General features: G+C 37.0%; 2 protein-coding genes across 6 annotated transcripts; both read left to right on the top strand.

The window, feature by feature from the left end:
• The first annotated feature begins 59 nt into the window (after window positions 1-59).
• On the top strand, window positions 60-5,743 carry PHOSPHO2 (phosphatase, orphan 2). 4 transcript variants are annotated; one of them, XM_039365443.1, is made up of 3 exons: window positions 60-111; window positions 1,604-1,694; window positions 2,614-5,743. In XM_039365443.1, the coding sequence occupies exon 3, from the start codon at window positions 2,636-2,638 to the stop codon at window positions 3,359-3,361; it is 726 nt and encodes a 241-aa protein (XP_039221377.1). In that variant the 5' UTR covers window positions 60-111; window positions 1,604-1,694; window positions 2,614-2,635; the 3' UTR covers window positions 3,362-5,743. The 4 variants fall into 4 exon arrangements, with proteins under 4 accessions (XP_039221377.1, XP_039221376.1, XP_039221375.1 ...); XM_039365442.1 differs by having other exon boundaries at window positions 72-323; XM_039365441.1 differs by having other exon boundaries at window positions 72-493.
• A 1,947-nt stretch (window positions 5,744-7,690) lies between these two features.
• On the top strand, window positions 7,691-18,245 carry KLHL23 (kelch like family member 23). Of its 2 annotated transcripts, none has more exons than XM_039365463.1 (4): window positions 7,691-7,737; window positions 9,511-10,725; window positions 12,927-13,079; window positions 14,864-18,245. In XM_039365463.1, exons 2-4 carry the CDS (start codon window positions 9,513-9,515, stop codon window positions 15,214-15,216), a joined length of 1,719 nt encoding a protein of 572 aa, XP_039221397.1. In that variant the 5' UTR covers window positions 7,691-7,737; window positions 9,511-9,512; the 3' UTR covers window positions 15,217-18,245. The 2 variants fall into 2 exon arrangements, with proteins under 2 accessions (XP_039221397.1, XP_039221398.1); XM_039365464.1 differs by lacking the exon at window positions 7,691-7,737 and adding an exon at window positions 8,391-8,439.
• Window positions 18,246-18,467: the final 222 nt, after the last annotated feature.

Below are 18,467 nucleotides of genomic sequence, written 5' to 3'. Positions count from 1 at the left end.
CTCTGCTGTCGGGTTGGGGGGGGGCGAGACTTGTTTGGGCGCTCACGTGATCTGACGTGCACCGACGTTGCAGGGCAGTCAGTTGAGTCCCGGGCGTTGAGTTGGATGCCGGTAGGCCGGCTTCTCGGTTCCTCTCATTTTTCGGGCTACGGCCGGCTGGATTCCCTCTTCCACTTACTTGTGTAGGCTGACAGCTTCTGCCCTCACCGCCTTGCTCTCTCGCCCCGTCCCCAGGCTTGGCCGAAGCCGGGAGGGTGCACTCGGAAGACGGGCTGCCTCCGAGGGATAGGCTTGGTGCGGCGTCCCCAGGGCCGGTGGCCCAGGCAAGTCCTCGGGCCGGCTTTGGCCTCCTGTCGGAGCTGTTTAGTTGCCTCGCAATGAGTGACTGCTGTGCACGCGAGGAGCGTTCGCGCGTCTTTCGCGGCTCGTTTTCCCACGGCGTCCCTGGCAGCGTTGCTTCCCTAAGACTCCGTGCGAAGGAGCGATCTGACGGGTTGGTGGTTCGCCTTTATAGCGGTTGGTGGCTTTTGTAAAGATACCGATCGTGCAAAAAGAACCTTAAAATGTTTACAGACTGCTGCGGGCAGTGGAAAAGCTTAGCGAAATACGGGCTCTTTAATTAGCGTTTGCAAATGCGGCCTGTACTGCACAGATTCTCACCTGGCTGACCCTACTATGTGCTAATGCTTGGCAAAGCTCTGAGCTATTTCTGACTTACATTCCATTCTTGTCCCTAAGAACAAGATGAATTGCTTCTCTAGTAGTTCATACTTGCCAGGCTGTCTGGGGCTTGCAAATAAATGAGTACTTTTGTTGATCTTATAACTAAACGTTTATTTTTAAATGTAAATGTATTTGCTCCAGTGACTGTAAATTACTCAGGAGAGTATAGATGTTCATTCCGTTCTTTGCCTATTTCCAAAGAGCCAAAAGCAAGTCAGATTCAGTGCTACATTAATTGCCCATACATTTCTTTTCAGCTTGCTTTGATCTTGTGTGCTACAATATTTTGAAAGTGATTCCGTGACACAATATGGAAGTCACTGAGTCCAGGCATGTTTGGTGAATTTGCTTTTCAGTCAAATCATCTAGCCAAGATTTTTTAAAAAGTAAAATCCATACAATGAGACTCTAAAGTCAGGTTCATGTTAATGTGATGTTGAATGTCTTCTAGCTCTAATAGTTGACATCCATTGTTATTCCAACATATTTGGATGAAACCTGGTTGGAGGAAAGTACTAAGCTCTTTCATTTAAAATCCCATGCTACAAATGGATTCAAGGAGTTGATGTTTTGGAAATATCTGTAAAATATATGTACTATGTTTTTATGATGTGTAGAATCTGGCCTTTGTTTGATAAGAATCCCCTTTGTTGCATAGAGTTATCTCATTATATTGTATTATTCTAAACTGTGAAATAATATGAGCTTTGTATTTTGTTTATGCATGAACTTCACAGGTTAAGATTAGCCTAACTTACCTTTAAGCCAAATCTTGTCTCGCACAAGATTGTTGGTAAAATGCTCAGGGAAAACCTCTGTGACTTTCTGTGTTCAAACCAGATCAGAATAAGACCATACATTTTCTTCTGTCTCTGTACAGTTAAATGGCTTGCAGTTATTTACTGGCAGAATTGAGATAAATTCACTCTATTTGATTTACTCCAATGAATTCAAGTTTCAAACATCATCCAGTGAGTATCATTTATGTATTGTGGTTGATTTTTTTTTTAAAAATTGCACATCAATATAAATCTTATCTTTAGCTGTGTCAGTTCTATACTTTTTGATAATGTAATCAAATATCCTGTCTTTGAATTTTGGTTTTGACTAATGATTACTTTATATGCTATATACGTAGTCCTCATTTAATGACAACTGAGCCCAGAATTTTGGCCTTAAATTACTGTGAATGTAAAGCAAGCCATATGACTTGTCTTGATTTTATGACCATTTACAATGGTCATAAAGTGAGTCACTATAGTTGTTAAGTGAACCACATGGTCATTAAGTGAGTCCATTTTCTTAAATGGGCATTTTTTGCTGGAAACTGCAACTGGTCATAACTGAGGCGGTTGTCCAAAATGCAATCACATGACCGTGGTGTGCGTTGTGTTTGGATGTGTGTTAGTCATAACATTGAGGATGGGTCATAATTAACTTTTTGGAAGTCATGATAACTTCAAATGATTATTAAACTACTGGTCATTAAGTGAGACTATCTGTATTTTATAGTTTATTGTATATTCTTTGTTACTTAAGGTAAATCAATATAAATATCACATACAGAGGACTAAAATGAAAACTTGAAATGCTTTGAGTATCCCTAACTTTCTGCATTGTTTATAGCTTATACATTGTATAAAACATATTGTGGACATTATGTTTGAAACATATGCCAGGTTATGCTGTATGTAAATGATGCCCAGTTTAGATGCCACAACAAACTGATTTGGTATATAGCGTGGACTCTTATATTTTGAGAAGCATTCAGATGCATTTTAAAAAATATCATGATTTTTTTTCTTGCTGAAAATTGTTTTTTTAAAACTATCAACATTTGATTATATAAATGATTTCATTAATAATTAAACTATTTTTTCTCATTTTCAGATTATTCTTATATCCAACAACAATGAGATTCCTACTGGTTTTTGATTTTGATCATACAATTGTAGATGAGAACAGTGATACCTGGATTGTTAAATGTGCCCCCGATTCAAAACTTCCTGATGAAATAAAAAACTCCTATCAAAAAGGACACTGGACGGAATACATGGATAGAGTTTTTAAATATCTGGGAGATAATGGAGTAACAGAAGAAGAGATGAAAAGGACTATGACAGCAATCCCATTTACTTCAGGAATGATAGATCTTTTAGATTTTATTGGCAAACACAAAGGCTTTTTTGATTGCATAATTATATCAGATTCCAATACTGTCTTTATTGACTGGATTTTAAAAACAGCAAATGTTTTTCAACTATTTGATGAAGTGTTTACAAACCCTGCAAGTTTTGATAGCTTTGGCTATCTTTCTGTGCAGAATTGTCATATCCATGATTGTACAAAGTGCCCTATAAATTTATGTAAGAGGAAAGTTTTAGAAGAATTTTTAGAAAGCAATTTAACGTCAAGAGTTAAATACTCACAAATTGTATATATAGGTGATGGTGGGAATGATCTGTGTCCTGTGATGTGTTTAAAAAAGAGCGATGTTGTTATGCCACGCCATGGATATATTTTGGAGAAAATGATTTCTCAATTAGCTCAGGATCTTGCTCCATTGGATGCATCAGTTCTTGTTTGGTCATCTGGTGTTGAGATTCTTGCCTACTTAGAATTGCTTATAAAAGAATAGTTCCCATTTAGCTTAACAACAGCAAATTGGTGCTACTGTCTTGACTTTCACATAGTAGAATCCTTTCTTTATAGATATTAGAAAAATCACATTTTGTTTAGATAATTTTAATTGATTGTCTTCCCTTTCCTTGTACAAAATCAGTGTATGGTTGATAGAATGAATAATTTAATGAAGCAGATGCCAAAATTATTAAATATAATAGTCATCAATATCATTTCAGATGAACTATTAAAGTCTGTTCTATGATATATGATAGTAGGTTCTGATTAATTATATATTGGGCAGCCATTTGGCCTGTGGCAGCATAGCATACACTCAAATTAGCTCTTATCAGTAAAGAGGAAAAAGAAGCAAATCCCATTATGTGAGTGGAACTCTCACTCAAATAATTGCTAACGTTTGCTGCTTTTAAGAAAATAACAGAACATTATTTCTTAAAATTGAAAAATACTTTCATAGTCCTGTAAAACTGTAGAGGTCCAGATTATTTTCTGTAACCAATTACAATACAACAATTGGTTGCAGTTTAGTGGCATCAAATAAAAATAAGATCATATCCATTTTTCTCCTTTTTAACAAATATATTCTACATCAGTCAATCTGGTTAAAGGTAATGCACCATTACAAATAAATGTAGGCAATACTGAATACTGTTTAATAATATCTGTCCATAAAAGTGTTGGTTTTATCTGCAAATAAATCATAAGAATGCAAATGAGATGATGCAATGAAAGATATGTATTTCTTTTCATAAGCAAAATACTTTATATGAATTCCGTTCAATTCTGTGCATGTTTACTGAGAAATAATCCCTAATTAGGCCAGTGGGATTTATTCCTAAATAAACTACCTAGAATTGAATCCTTTAAAGAATTATGTAAAATGAAGAGTATAATGTCAGTGCCACAAATATAAAATTACTGCTTCAGTCTATTACTAAGGCATCACATTTATCTTTGCCAATATCTGCGAGGTATAATCTTTCTTTTTATGTAATTTTGTTAGAAATATGAAGATACTGGAAGAGGAGGACTGTATTAGTCTATGTGCAAATAATAATGACATCATCCTTTCCATCTAGTAACTGTTATTTAGAGGCATAAGCCTTCATAAGCTGAAACTCAGTTCATGACAATTTATGCCTTTTAGTAAGATTGGTTAGTTAGAAAAGGTGCTGCCAAACTCCTCTTAATGTGAAAATTATATCTGAAAGTTTTGAAAAAGGGCATAAATAGATAAGCAGTTTTGTGTTGATCTTTTAGCCTTTGCAAAAAGTGAATGTGTGAAAATTGGTTTAATGTGTGGAATTGTATATATGGATAATGTATTTTTTTAGTTTAAAATTGGTGAAAGAAGAAAAAAAGATTAGCTCAATATTAGCTTCCTCTCAGATATTAATTTATGTTGGTCTTAATGAGTAGATTATTTAACTATCTGCTAAGATTCAGATACTGAGTACATTTGATATAATGAACAATGAATTTGCTTAGAAATCCATATTTCACTTGTTATTCTTTGAAATGCTATGTGCCTACTCGAACTTTTGGAATATGTGTACTATTTAAAATAACGATTAATTTATCCCATTTGTAGTTTTTATTTAAGATGTATGCTTATAAAGATAACAATTAAATATTTTATTACTGAATCTACCTGTTAAATATTTTGCCTTAACTGTAGAATATAGCGATTATATAAATCAACAGAAACATACTGTGATGGGACCTAACAGTTGTTTAGCTGATTAGTATAAAAAGAACATTGGTTTTCTATTTCTTCCTCTGTTGGGGATACTATATATTAAAGCTTTTTCTAACAAATTCTTCTCCCCTAGTTTTAATGAAGCTTAATTTGCATTCCTTCCCAGCATAGATGAGGACCCTATTACATGGTCTAAAGATCTGCTTATTTGATAAATGTGAATGCTGATTTTAACAGTTATCTTGACCCATGGATTATTGCTTGTGCTTTCAACCATTGTGCATCCATCTTGGGCAGGATTTATAATTGAACTATCAGAGTTCTGCTATTTATTATTTGAATAATTCATATGGCTGCCCTATCTCAGAGCAGGACTGGGTGGTGTAAAAGGTTAAAAACCAACAGTTATAAGTAATATCTAATGACTCTTGAGGGAAATAATACATTCTAATCTTAAACTCATATCAGCAACAGTGTTTTCCTAACCTTCTGGTCCAAATGTCTGAGGAAACAGCCTGATCTTGAGAACCTTATGAAGGGCTAACAGGGTTGGGACCAACCAGATCTCTTGAGTATGCTGTTCCACAAGTAGGCACTGGCATTATGTTTTCAACAAGATGACATTGTTTAATTGAGGGGATCTGAAATATGCTAGATCTAGTAGGATCAGAAAAAAAATAGAAGAAATTGATATAACAGTATTATATAGAACAAAACCCAGCAATCATTGTTTCTCTGGATGCTTTCTATGATTTCTTTGAGATTCCTGAAACAAGTCTCAATCCAAAGGTGCTTTTTCAAAAGGCACTTTTGGGACAATCATGACCTGGATGACTGAGAATCTTCATAAACAAACAAGTCTTAAGCTGCCATATATTTGTCCCAAATTTAATTCTTACATTCTTTCTAGTATTCCTAGTATTTGGAATTTTTCAAGAATTATAGATTCTGATGAGAGTGAAGATACAATGACAAAGAGAAGAGAAAAAAGTTTGTGTTCTGCTCTTTCTTTTTATTACTATAATTAAAAAGCAAAAAAAAATATGGATTCTGTGGAAAATAATGTCCCTACAACGGTGAAGGAACAAATCTATGCCACATTTGCTAAGTGAATTTCTGTTATATATACTATATGTTGCTTGTAATTTTTTCAATTATTGTCTGTTCTGAAAAGAATGGCAAGAAACAGAACTTTTCAGCAATATACTCAATTTTGTAAACTACATTCTCCTGTTTATTTTTTACATTTCAGGGCTATATATTCATCTAGGATGTGGGTGAGTGTTGGTCTAAGTCTTCCTTGGATAGGAAAACCAGAAAAGTAATGAATCATGCCCTTCATTCTTGGTTGACAGATTCTACTTACCAAGGAAAGAGGCAATTAGGGGTGGTGATGGCTTCAAGTCAGTCTTGATCCAGGCCATTGCCTAGACTTTTTCTCGGCAAGATTTTTCAGAAGTGATTGCCATTGCCTCCTTAGAGCTGAGAGAGTCACTGGCCCAAGGTCATGCAACTGGCTGTGGGGAAGGCAAGACAAGAATTCCCAGTTTCTAGTCTGATGCCTTAACCACTACCTACCCAAACTGGCTAAAGACTATTTAGAAATGCTTTATAACCAGCATGTTGCTATCACAGCTTCTGTTGCATCTCTGGGAGCGGCTGGGCAGGAACAGGAGACAGAGCAATTTTATACCCCAGGAGTGTTCCCCAGCCCCCCCCCCCGCTGAGCTCTGGATAAGCAAATCTATTGTTTCCACTTTAGATATTGGAAGCAAAACGGCCACCATTCGTAGCCCAACAGACGCTTTTAAGGCAACCCTTCCTTTTGCCCCCGAGGCCCAGAAGCAGCAGGCAAAGGTTTCTCTGGGGACGAGAGGGAGGGGAGCTGAACGGCAGAAGCTGAGCATGGCCTTATTGGGAGCAGAGGGGCCTGGCCTGAGGAGGAGGAGGCGAGCCGAGCCAGCTGAGACACTAAAATAGGAACTCGGCTCTCCATCTGTTCCTTCTATAGCCTACAGCCGGTCAGCAGCGAATCTGAATTTCTTCTAAAGATAGTCAGTCAACCGGGCAGCCGGGGAGAAAAGGACGCCGAGCCCTTCCTCCCTTTTCCTCCTAGAAAGACTGGTGGAGGACTTCCTAGCGGGTTCCTCTTGCACGTCTTTATTCCTCTCACTTCTCTGAATAGTAGTAAGCCGATTGCAGCCGACCTTGCAGGAGGCCGGGCGCGCGGCGAAGCTGCTTCCCTCAAAGTTTGCAACCTGCTCGAAAGCCCACGCTCGAGCTTTCTCTTTTGTTCCAAAGCGCGCATCGATTCGGACCGGGTTGGGCGGGAACGGAGTAGTTGGGAGGGGGGGAGAGGGGAACAAAACGAACATGAGCTTTGCGCCTCCTGGTCCCCGGTGCCCTGTTTAATAGGTTCCCCCCCCTTCATTTCCACGCGCGGGAAATAAAAAAAAAATGACAAGAGTGCCGAGCGGCTGGTAAGGCGCTCCCACAATGCCCCACGACCAACCCTAGCCCGTGGGGGGCTTCGATTCGGGCAATCGCCTTTTAGTGCCAAGGTCCTCCTCCTTCTCCTTCCCCCTCCCCTTTGTGCTCAGATTTTTGAAAGCTGCTCCTTTTCTCGTTCGAACCCAGTTCTGCTTCTGCCTCTCACCCAGTTTGGAGAGCAGGTGGGTGAGTCTTTAGCAAATTCGGGGTGGCCGAACGACACTTTGGATAAACCATATATAATTTGTCGACATAAATGACAGCCGCTGAAGAATGAGGACCTGCGGCTGACTGGACTTTTTTTGAATTGGATGGTTGCATTTCCCAGGGCAAGATAACCGTGGTTAGCCTTATTAGAGTTAACCCTAGTTTTGGGGCTGGCTCGATACGAGCCATACAACTGGCTGGCGACTTGGTGGTTCGCTAGGTCGGGCGACCACAGCTGTATAGAAGGCTTTTTAAAAGACGGAATCTTTATCGTCGGTTTTTTATTCCCCAACGCAATATCGCCCCGCGAAATGACAGACAAATCGGTTGAGGGCATTTGGTCTTACCGCTGCCGATTTATTTATTGTTCATGCCGCTTTTGGGATACTTAAAAGTTCCAAATGTTGCTTTTCTGCTCTCAGAAATATCTAATACCTACAAAGAGATTGCACTGAACTACAGTATTGTGTTTGCGTTGCGATAAATCCCCTGTCGGATTAGCGATGTGCAGCATGATCTAGTTTTATACCCCCGTTCCTGAAAATAAGGCTGTTGAAGTCAGCGGGGCTTAATTTTGAGATGCATGAGAATATATTGTTAGTCCTAAGAAGCAGCATAATTACGCGCCTGTTTATCTAAAAGTAAACTGGACTGGACTACATGGTATCTACTCCTAGGTAAATGCACACCGTAGTTAAATATGTACATAGGAGAGAAGGGTTAATTTGTTCTTTTCACAGTCCTGCATGGTTAATTGTTGGTTTTACAACTCCTTTTATAGTGTATTTTAAATAGTAGCACTAGAACCCCTTATATTGCTATATATTACTTTCAGGTTTGTGGAAGAATAATTGAATGAATAATGGTGATTAAAATGAACAAATAAAATAGGATGACAATGATAAAAATGGAAAATACACTTTTCTTCTGGAACTCTAAATTAAAGTGCTTTTACATTCTTGGCATTCCTAGATCTGATAATAGTGTATTTTAACAAAATTATGAACAATTTAACTAATAGGTCCAACTAAGTGGGATTTATATTTGCTTATTGTTCTGTTTAGAGGGATTTAAATAGGCTCACTGTCTTGGTTTCCAAAATTTAGATTGAATTAATTTGTATGGTAAAATGTTTGAAAGAAAATCTTATATTAGAAATTGCTCACATAAATGTGTATTGTTTATAATAAGAAATCTGCATAGATCATGTACATGTAAAATATGATATACACATATGTGATCTGTGTAGAATTCTTATTATCAAAAAAAATAAGAGGACTAATCTTTCCTCCAGTCCTGCAGGCTTCATTTAGGAAAGTTATGGAGACCAGTCATTGAAAATGTGAGCCTGATTGGAAGATCATTTGATGCTGGCATCAAATTCTGGGACAGATGTGAGGTACTGCTTGGAAGAGCAAGAAAGAAAGTTAGAGTTGTTTGAGGCAGTGAAGACATTTGAAGAGCTGAGACCAGTAATGTTTAATAACTTAAAACAAATTATTTCTGGATGGTTTTATTTTAAGGGAATATATTGCTGTTGGTGGCTTTGCATTTTCTTTTTTACCCAATGTGCTTCTTGATCTGATGTGCTGCATTTTTTAAATTGTGATCGTTATGTGAGCATAAAAGGTAAATTATGTACAAAAAGATTCTGCCATTGAAATCAGAAAGTCTTATATCTGAATGGGTACTGATAGGAATGAGTACATGAACCTCACTGCCATGTTGTTTCTGATATTTTATTTCAGCGATGGCACTGACTGAGCAGGGGGACTATACCTATAGATACAAAGACCTCTCTCATCCTATAGAGTTTTTGGATGCGTTCAGGACGTTCTATCTCGAAGGGTTATTCACTGATATTACCCTTCAGTGTGCACCCAATGTGCTATTCCATTGCCATAAAGCTGTACTAGCTGCTTGTAGCAACTATTTCAAAGCCATGTTTACCTCTGACATGAAAGAAAAGTCAAAGGATCAGATTTATCTTTCTTTGTTCAGTCCTACAATACTAGAATCCCTGGTGATGTACACGTACACATCAGAGATCCAGATAACAAAACAAAATGTTCAAAGCCTCCTTCAAGCTGCTGATCATCTTCAGTTCACTTCTGTCAAAAAAGCCTGTGAGCAGTTTCTGATCAGACATTTAGACCTTGACAATTGTTTAGGAATGCACTCCTTTGCAGAATTCCATGTCTGCTCAGAACTGGAGAAGGAATCCAGAAGGATAATATTGTCCAGATTTGAAGAAGTGTGGAGACGAGAAGAATTTCTAGAGATTAGCAACAAGAAACTCCAGTTCATTCTCTCCAGAAAGAAGCTTGATATATGGAAAGAAGAAGAAATGACAGAGCCCATTGCCAAATGGATTGCCTTTGATGTGGACAGCAGGATCGAATACATTTATGATCTGTTGAGGTGTCTTGAAATTGATTCAGATGAAATGTACTTGAAATCAGCCCTCAGCTTGTACAAGAAATACCAGTTAAAGGAAAATAAAATCAGATCTCTAATACGTAGTGTATTAAGCCCCAAGCCAAGAGCAGTTACAAAAAGATCTACCACTATTATGTATGTGATTGGGGGTTATTATTGGCACCCTTTGTCTGAAGTGCATATATGGGATTCAGTAAACAATATTTGGGTCCAGGGAACAGATATGCCAGATCACACACGAGAAAGCTATGCAGTGACAAGCCTGGGACCCAATATTTACGTGACTGGAGGTTACAGAACAGACAATATAGAAGCCCTTGATTTAATGTGGATATACAATTTTGAAACTGATGAATGGACTGAAGGCTGCTCCATGCTTAATGCAAAATACTACCACTGTGCAGTTACCTTAAGTGGTTGTATCTATACTCTGGGAGGTTATCGAAAAGGGGCTCCAGCTGAAGAAGCGGAATTCTATGATCCTTTAAGAAAGAAATGGTTCCCAATTGCAAACATGATTAAAGGTAATCAGCTTGCTGCATAACTTGTTAATTCAGTTCTGCATGTATCTTTAAATGAAACTGCATTATTTCCCACTTCTATTTGGATAGGTACTAATAAAATATTAAGGTTTGGTTAGAATAGGTGGCCCAATCATTTGGGATCCATGGTCACATTTGACATTTTGAAAATGATGTGAACAACCTCAGAAAACAGATGTCACATTAAGTATGGTCAGACAGACGGTTCCAGCATTTTTACAGTAGTTCATTCTCAAGGGATAAAAATATTTCTTATAAGGAGAGCAGGAAGTGAAAGTTCACTACTTTGTCTTTCTGTATTCTGCCTCTATCATCCATCCATCATCTGTCCGTCCATCCATCCATCCGTATCATGATTCTAGGCAATGTGTAATTGTTAGAGAAAGTGTGAACTTTTTGACTTACAAATTTTCTCTCCCTTCTCAAAATAATGTTTGTTTATCTACTAAAGGAGCACACAAGAATAATTCAGGCTCCAAACATTTTATGATAGGTGTACAAAGTCAGCTTAAGCATACCTGGACATGTTTAGTAACATCTCATGGCAAGACTCTGATACAAAGTCAATAGGTTATATTTATAATTAAGCAACAAGAAATGCAGGCATCTAAAAATATGATTGGTTACAGAGAAAAACCCAAAAACAAAGATAAGCTCTAACAGCTTATATTCTGACTATGCTCAGTAGCTCCAGGCTAAAAAAATTAATTAATTGCTTAAGTTCTTCCACAATATATACCAGGAACCAGGGAGTTATTATCTTCCCCTCTTCAGAAATCTCCCCTCTGTCTTTATCTCCTTTCTAAGGGATATGGATACAATTACTACATCCAGTTCCACTGTTAATCACATCCAATGGTGAGGCTGGCACTTTCTTAAGATTTGCCTGTTTGCCTAAGTTAATATGCTTGCATTTAAATAGTTTAATTGTATATCAGTTATGTTTAGTGTAGCTTTGTGCTTAAATGATCATCGTTTTTATCAATTATATCTCTCCCATAAGAGCCAGTTTAGTGTGGTGGTTAAGGCAGCAAGCGGGAGACAGTGTGATCTAGTTCTCCCTTTAAGTACGAAGCTAGGTGAGTGACCTTGAGTCAGTCAGTCAGTGACAAAGTCAATGAGAAAGCCAATAGGAGGTTGCAAGTCATGGTCACAAATATCTCACTTAATGACTGTGGGTGATTCTTCTCTTAACAACCCCAATTGGGATTGTTGGAACTGCCATCACTAATGGATTGATGGTCACATGATATGCTACTGAATCGCTTCACTTAGAGATGGAGTTGCTGATCCCAGTTAGAATCATTAAATGAGGATACCTATAAAGCACATGTGAGAATAAACAGAATGTTTAGACGCGCAGTGTTTCTCAACCTTGACAATTGCTGGCTGTGGAATTCTGGGAGTTGAAGTCCACATGCCTTAAAATTGTCAAGGTTGAGAAACACTGGTTTAGGGAATAGTTCATCATTAATCAGGAAGTAAAACAAGGATATATTGATGCCTCCTTCACTGTTCAGTATATTAATGTATTTCATACATGGCTAAAGGTATACGAAATGCAAGGATTACATATTAGAGATATGAATGTTTGGGTACTTTGTATGCAGATCATGCTGTATTTTTGGTCGAGACCTCACATTATTTGCAGCAATTATTAAATAGGTTATGCAATGCAACAAGGTATGGATCTGAAAAATAATGTATCCAAAAATGAATAAGGTGTCTTTGACACTAAAATTGCAAATTATATATGGCCAAAAAACCCCTGAGCAAATAGATAAATTAGTATTCCATGATAGAATGTATACTAAAAATGAAACATCTTACGATGCACAAATGCTGGAAGATAGGTAATGTTTAGTGCAAAGAGTAAATACTGAAAGTGAAAGTAATTGATATGGGAAGTAAAAGATATGGGAAGTTGTGTACATGCAAACTAAAATTAGTTCTTTTTCCTTTTCCTATGTGTTTAATTTCTTTGGTTTACTATTTTTTAATCTTTTGCTGTGCTTTGCATAATATTGCTTATCTTAAAGGGTGGACATATTGGATGATGGACACATTTGTGCATGTATTATCTTATAATTGTGTGTATGTATCATATTACTAGTCTGTTGATGGAAATTTGGCTGAATATAATTTTTTTAAAAGCCTTTTACAAATTTAGTATTACTAAATAGGTGTTGGAAATGCCACTGCTTGTGTCCTGAATGAAGTCATCTATGTCACCGGAGGCCATTATGGTTATCGGGGAAGTTGCACTTATGATAAAATACAACAGTACAACTCAGATATTGATGAATGGAGTATAATCGCCACAAGTTCATATCCAGGTAAGTTTTGCTTCTACTAAACAACTTAAATAAATACTGTGCACTTGTTCTCCCATTGAAAGTATTTACATGTGAGTCATAGAGCTGAAAAAAGCCATTTAAGTAATTAGTCCAATTCCTACCCAATTAAAGCATCCTGGACAGATGGCTGTCTAGCCTCCACGTAGAATAGCCAAAAAACAAAAGAAATCCAAAATTCTGAAGTAAAATTCTTCCCCCTTCTAGTAAATCTATTTATTTATTTATTTATTTACCTACTTACTATTTATTAGCTTTAAAAGACATTCTGACTCCAGAATGTCTCTGGTGGCTTACACTTAAAATAGGAAAACCCATCTTTTTTGTTCCTTATTCTGTAAAAGGAAGTATAATCACTGTACATCAGTTTGGCCCCTGTACAAAAAAAACTAGCATATAGTACTGTGGACATGATCATTGTTAGTTTTGACTCTCATATTTCCTTCCCTTTCAAAAGCCCATGGCTTTAATATTAGTATTATTAATTTGATTAATATTAAAATTAATAATTAAAAACTGGCCTCAAGAATTAACATCTCCTGGCCATTAAGAAAGTCAATAGTTCCTCTGTGGGGGTCCTCCACTGACCTGAAGTCTTCTTCCTTGCTAACATGCAAATGATTCTGAAAGGGACATCCTTCTGGTGTTTTTCAAGGAGAATCTGCCTAGATTTAGCTGATATACTGGTTGCAAATCCTGCAGAAAAAGATCCTGATGACAGATACCAGTGTCCTCATTATCTCTTGTGTAGATTTCTGCAATGTGTTCTCCATGGGGCTCTTCTGAAGACTACCTAAAAGTTTCCATAGGCACAGAATGCAGCCATCCACATATGTGTAATTTGCTTTTCAAACCATACAGTAATGCTGAAAGGCTTCTGAGTACAGTTCAAAGTGTTAGTTTTGACAAATAAAGCCGTATATGGCTGTGACCTGGCAACCTATAGAAGTTCCATTCCATCTGAAATCTACTTTTTCAATTCATGAGTTCTGTATAGATATTTTGACAATTCCTTCCCCCACATAGTATTCAGGAGTGCTAGAAATTGGTGCTTCCGGCTGTAGACCCAAGAAACATATCACACCCTTTTTTAAGTATTCAGAAGAACTGTTTAGAAGAATTTTTAATTTAAGTGAAGATTTAGGTCATTTGGGAAGCTGTATAATAACATTTCTGTGATTTTGAGGTTGATTATTTTAATATTTTAATAATATTGATAATCTGTTATTTTTTTCTTTTCTTTTTTATCGTTTGGATGTGTTATGATGTTATAAATCACTACGTGCTCTTGGAATGTGGCAGGATAGAAACAGAGTAAATAAACATGCATATTTAAATTGTTAGGATTTTTCATTATCATCATAGACGTAGATTTCCAACTTGCTTTTTTTGTTTTTTTATTTCCCTTTTTATTCTTTACTTAATAATATTGTACTGATGTTTCATTTTTTTTATGCCCTCACTAATTATTATGTTCAACTTCTTTGCAATAACAAGTTATTCATGACTTTCCTGTATGATGCTGAAGAAGCCCTTTTTCTGAAGAATATATCTGTATATAAGTAAATAGATAAACTTCCTTATCTCAGTTAAGCAAAATGTGGCTACAAATCATAATCTAAATCCAAAATTCTTGAAATCAGCAGAGAACTATATTAGAATGTTTAGATGAAGATTCTATTTTGGTCAATTGTTAGGCCTCCTTTCTTTTTTAAATTCTTCAGAATATAATGGACAATGTTAATAATTCATTTGTTTTGCTGTAGAGTATGGATTATGTTCCATTGCACTGGAAAACAAACTGTATTTTGTGGGCGGTCAGACGACAATCACAGATTGTTATGATCCAGAGCAAAATGTGTGGACTCAAAAGGCTGATATGATAGAAAGAAGGATGGAAGGCAGCGCAGTCGTCATGAATGGATGTATCTATGTAACAGGAGGCTATTCCTCTTCCAGAGGGTCATACCTGCAGAACATTGAGAAATATGATCCTGAGTGTAATAAATGGGAAATTGTGGGGAATCTTCCTAGTGCTATGCGTTCCCATGGCTGTGTATGCGTATACACTGTGTATGATGAAGAAAATGTTACTTCTGTGACTGGAACTACAAGATAAGCCACCACGTACAAAAATTTGCTTACAGGAAACAAAAATGTCTTTCAGTAGCTTAGCAGTTACAGGTTAGAAGATAACTAACATCACAGTTCAATTTAATTAATATTACTAATTCATTCTGCTTTACATGTGGCCATATATCAGATTCAAAAACTGCTAAATGTTTATTGCTGCCTATCAAGGTGACTGTAGGTGGCTTATAATCAATCAATGAAACATCAATATAAAACATTAAAACAATAGTAACATTAAATTTGATTTAAAATTGACAAAGATGGGGAGGGAGCGAGCGAGATACACATGGGCAAGAGGTGGGGTCTTGTCTTAGTCAATTAACCAACTCCAGAATGACATGCCCCCATTGGAGCCTCAAGCCAGTTGGCAGAGCCAGGTCTTCAGGTCTTTTCGGAAGGCCAAAACTGTGGGCGCGGTGCGGATCTCACCTTGAGGGGCATGATGTTCCAGGAGTTATCCTTTCTGAGGAAAAGCTGCTATTATTTTGGTTTTTTTCTGCAACTCAGTACTTTTTTGTAGGAACACAATCTTTCTCAGCTTGGTCCTGTTTAGGTGTGATGGACCACAACATCTATAATCCCTACTCTCTGGCTGTGCATCACTCCTGGACGGCATCCACTTTGGAGTAGCTAGTCTACTTTAGTTAACTGTATGCAACAATGCTCACTTTTAACTTAGAATGATAACAATTTTTATAATTTTCTTTCTCCAGAAAACACATATATAATTGTCCCATTCTTGAGTTACATTAAATCCTTTGAAGTTCTGATATTACAAGCTATGTGATGAAGCAGATATAGATTCATTTATGACCTGTGGTTGTATATCAATGCTAAAGAAGCACTAAAGAAGAACAGGAAGAGGGGAGAATCTCTCTTTCTCTCTCTCTCTCTGTGTATGTTCTTTTGTTGCTTCAAATAGATATACAAGCTATTCCCCTGTGAACTTTTTGTCTTATCCTGCCTTTTAAACTTAAAGGAGATAAGTAGTAAATATTTCTATGCCCTCCCCCCCAATTAGTTATCAAGCTAAATCCTAGCCAGTGTAGAATTTATTGAGGTTTTCACATGCTTGTGTTATTTACAAGGCAACTTCAATAATGGGGCATGGGGCCAAATTGTGCTACCCTTTTTTTACGCCAATTTAATTTAGCGAATCCTGAGGAAATAGGAAATGTTTCTTCTGACATGTTATTTTGAGGATACCAAATTCAGTTGGAAAGGACTATTATTGGTTTAAATGGTAAATTATTTATTTATTAAACAAACATATATAGCTGCCGAACTCACACACAGGTGACTCCGGGCAGCTTACAACAACACAATCAAATCAAGCACTTGATCTACGCCATCTCCATTGGTGGTGCCTAGGCCCTCTGACAAAACCATGTTTTCAGGACCTTTCAGAAAAGCAACACAGTGGGAGCCAACCATGCCTTGGGTGGGAATGATGCTATATAAACTTAGATATGGGAATCCTAAATGTTCTATAAGTGACCATCTAGATTCTAGAGAACAACATATTGTTTCAAGATGTGTGGAATTGCGGGCTGAAAGGGAGGAACCCCCCTACTAGGGGGTTTAAGAGATATTTTGGCTTAGAATCTGTTTGGTGGAGGAAACATCTGAGATCAAACCTTTAGGTCTATATTGCTGTTTCCCAAGAAAAGTCAGACTGTTTGGAGAGATTCTTGTAATATAAATGGTCAACAATAAACTATATAATGTGGCCTTCTCACAGGTGGTTTTGATTGCTTGCACCTGACAAGGTGCAGTTCTAATAACTTAAACTGTATGATTATATTTAATAAATTTGGCCATTGCATTTTAGGGTTTTGAGGTATGCATTAGGATGGATAATGACAATTTCCCTATTGTTTTATCTGTAAAAGTAGAGAACATAGAGGTATGCCATAGTGTACAATTGCAAAATGATAGGAAAACTGACTGCATGCCACAGAAAACTAGTGGAGTAGATGAACTTGATTGGCTATTTATGAGGCGTTTAAATCTGAGGCCTTGCAAAGTCTGTGATCTTAAATTATTGACAATAATCCCAGTGTTTAATGGAAAAGTAATTCTCGGGTATTATATGGGGCACAACTACAATTTTGCAATTAATTCAAACTCAGTTCTTGCATGCTGTTTTGGGAGCCCCTAGGAGTGTTTGCAATGCTGCCTTAAAATCAGGATTGGGATTGCTAACAATGGATACTCAGGTTTAGTTAGTGAAAATTACGTACAGTACTACCTCAAATTGAAATATCAACAGTCTGGCTTTATCCTTCTGATTCTCTGAGTTGGTTATATGAAATGGGGTAGAAGATGGTTATCATAGGCCTACACTTACCAACTTTTGCTTTCAACGGTACCTATGGGACATTGCTGTCCAAACTGATAGTCTTACAAAAGTATCATTAATCCTTGGCAATTTAGACAAGATGATAATCTGGCAAACTATCTGCACTGAGTTGCTCAGGCCAAACAGGAAGGCATGCATACTAGTGTGTTTTGATGTGATACTTTCAGCATTTTACAGGACCGATAAACAAGCCTTCCTTTTTCAGAATGTCTTTCTCTATGTGGTCCGAAGAGATGGGATTAGTTAACCATGTCCTAATATGCTGTCTATATTAGAGGTAGGCCCATTTAGCATGTGTTATGCTGATTCTTCTATATTATCTGCCTCCTTTGCTACTGACTGGTATGAAAGATGAAAATTTACATGATTGCAAAATTTTGCTGCCTTGCTTACTACACAAGAAGATGTTAGGGGTTTAATTTATACTGAGGATGTTCATTTATTTATGTTTTAATTTTAATTTTGTACAGAACTGTATTATTTTTGGCTGATCTTTGACTGTAATAAACCAAAACAAATTTTGTATAAATTACGTGTTGCTATTAATCACACAATAAAATATGAATATGGACAGTACACCAAAGCACTCTAGTTTTAGGATTATATTTTCAGTTCTACCTGGAAAGGAATTCTTACTTAATACAAATAGTCCTTGATTTATGACCAAAATTGAGCCCAAAATTTAGGTTGCTAAGTAAGACGTGTATTGAGTTTTGCCCCATTTTACGACTTTCCTACATTTGTTAAGTGAATAATTTCTGTTATTAAGTTAGTAACACAGTTGTTAAGTGAATCTGGCTTCCCCATTGAGTTTGCTTGTCAAAAGCAAAATGGGATCATCTTACCCCGGGATACAGCAACGGTAATAAGTATGA

Source organism: Crotalus tigris, unplaced genomic scaffold (genome assembly GCF_016545835.1).
Source record: "Crotalus tigris isolate CLP2741 ecotype Arizona unplaced genomic scaffold, ASM1654583v1 scf7180000020074.1721668, whole genome shotgun sequence".
Classification (NCBI taxonomy): domain Eukaryota; kingdom Metazoa; phylum Chordata; class Lepidosauria; order Squamata; family Viperidae; genus Crotalus; species Crotalus tigris.
Note: the sequence above shows the minus strand (reverse complement) of the source record. Positions and strands in the feature narration are given on the sequence as shown.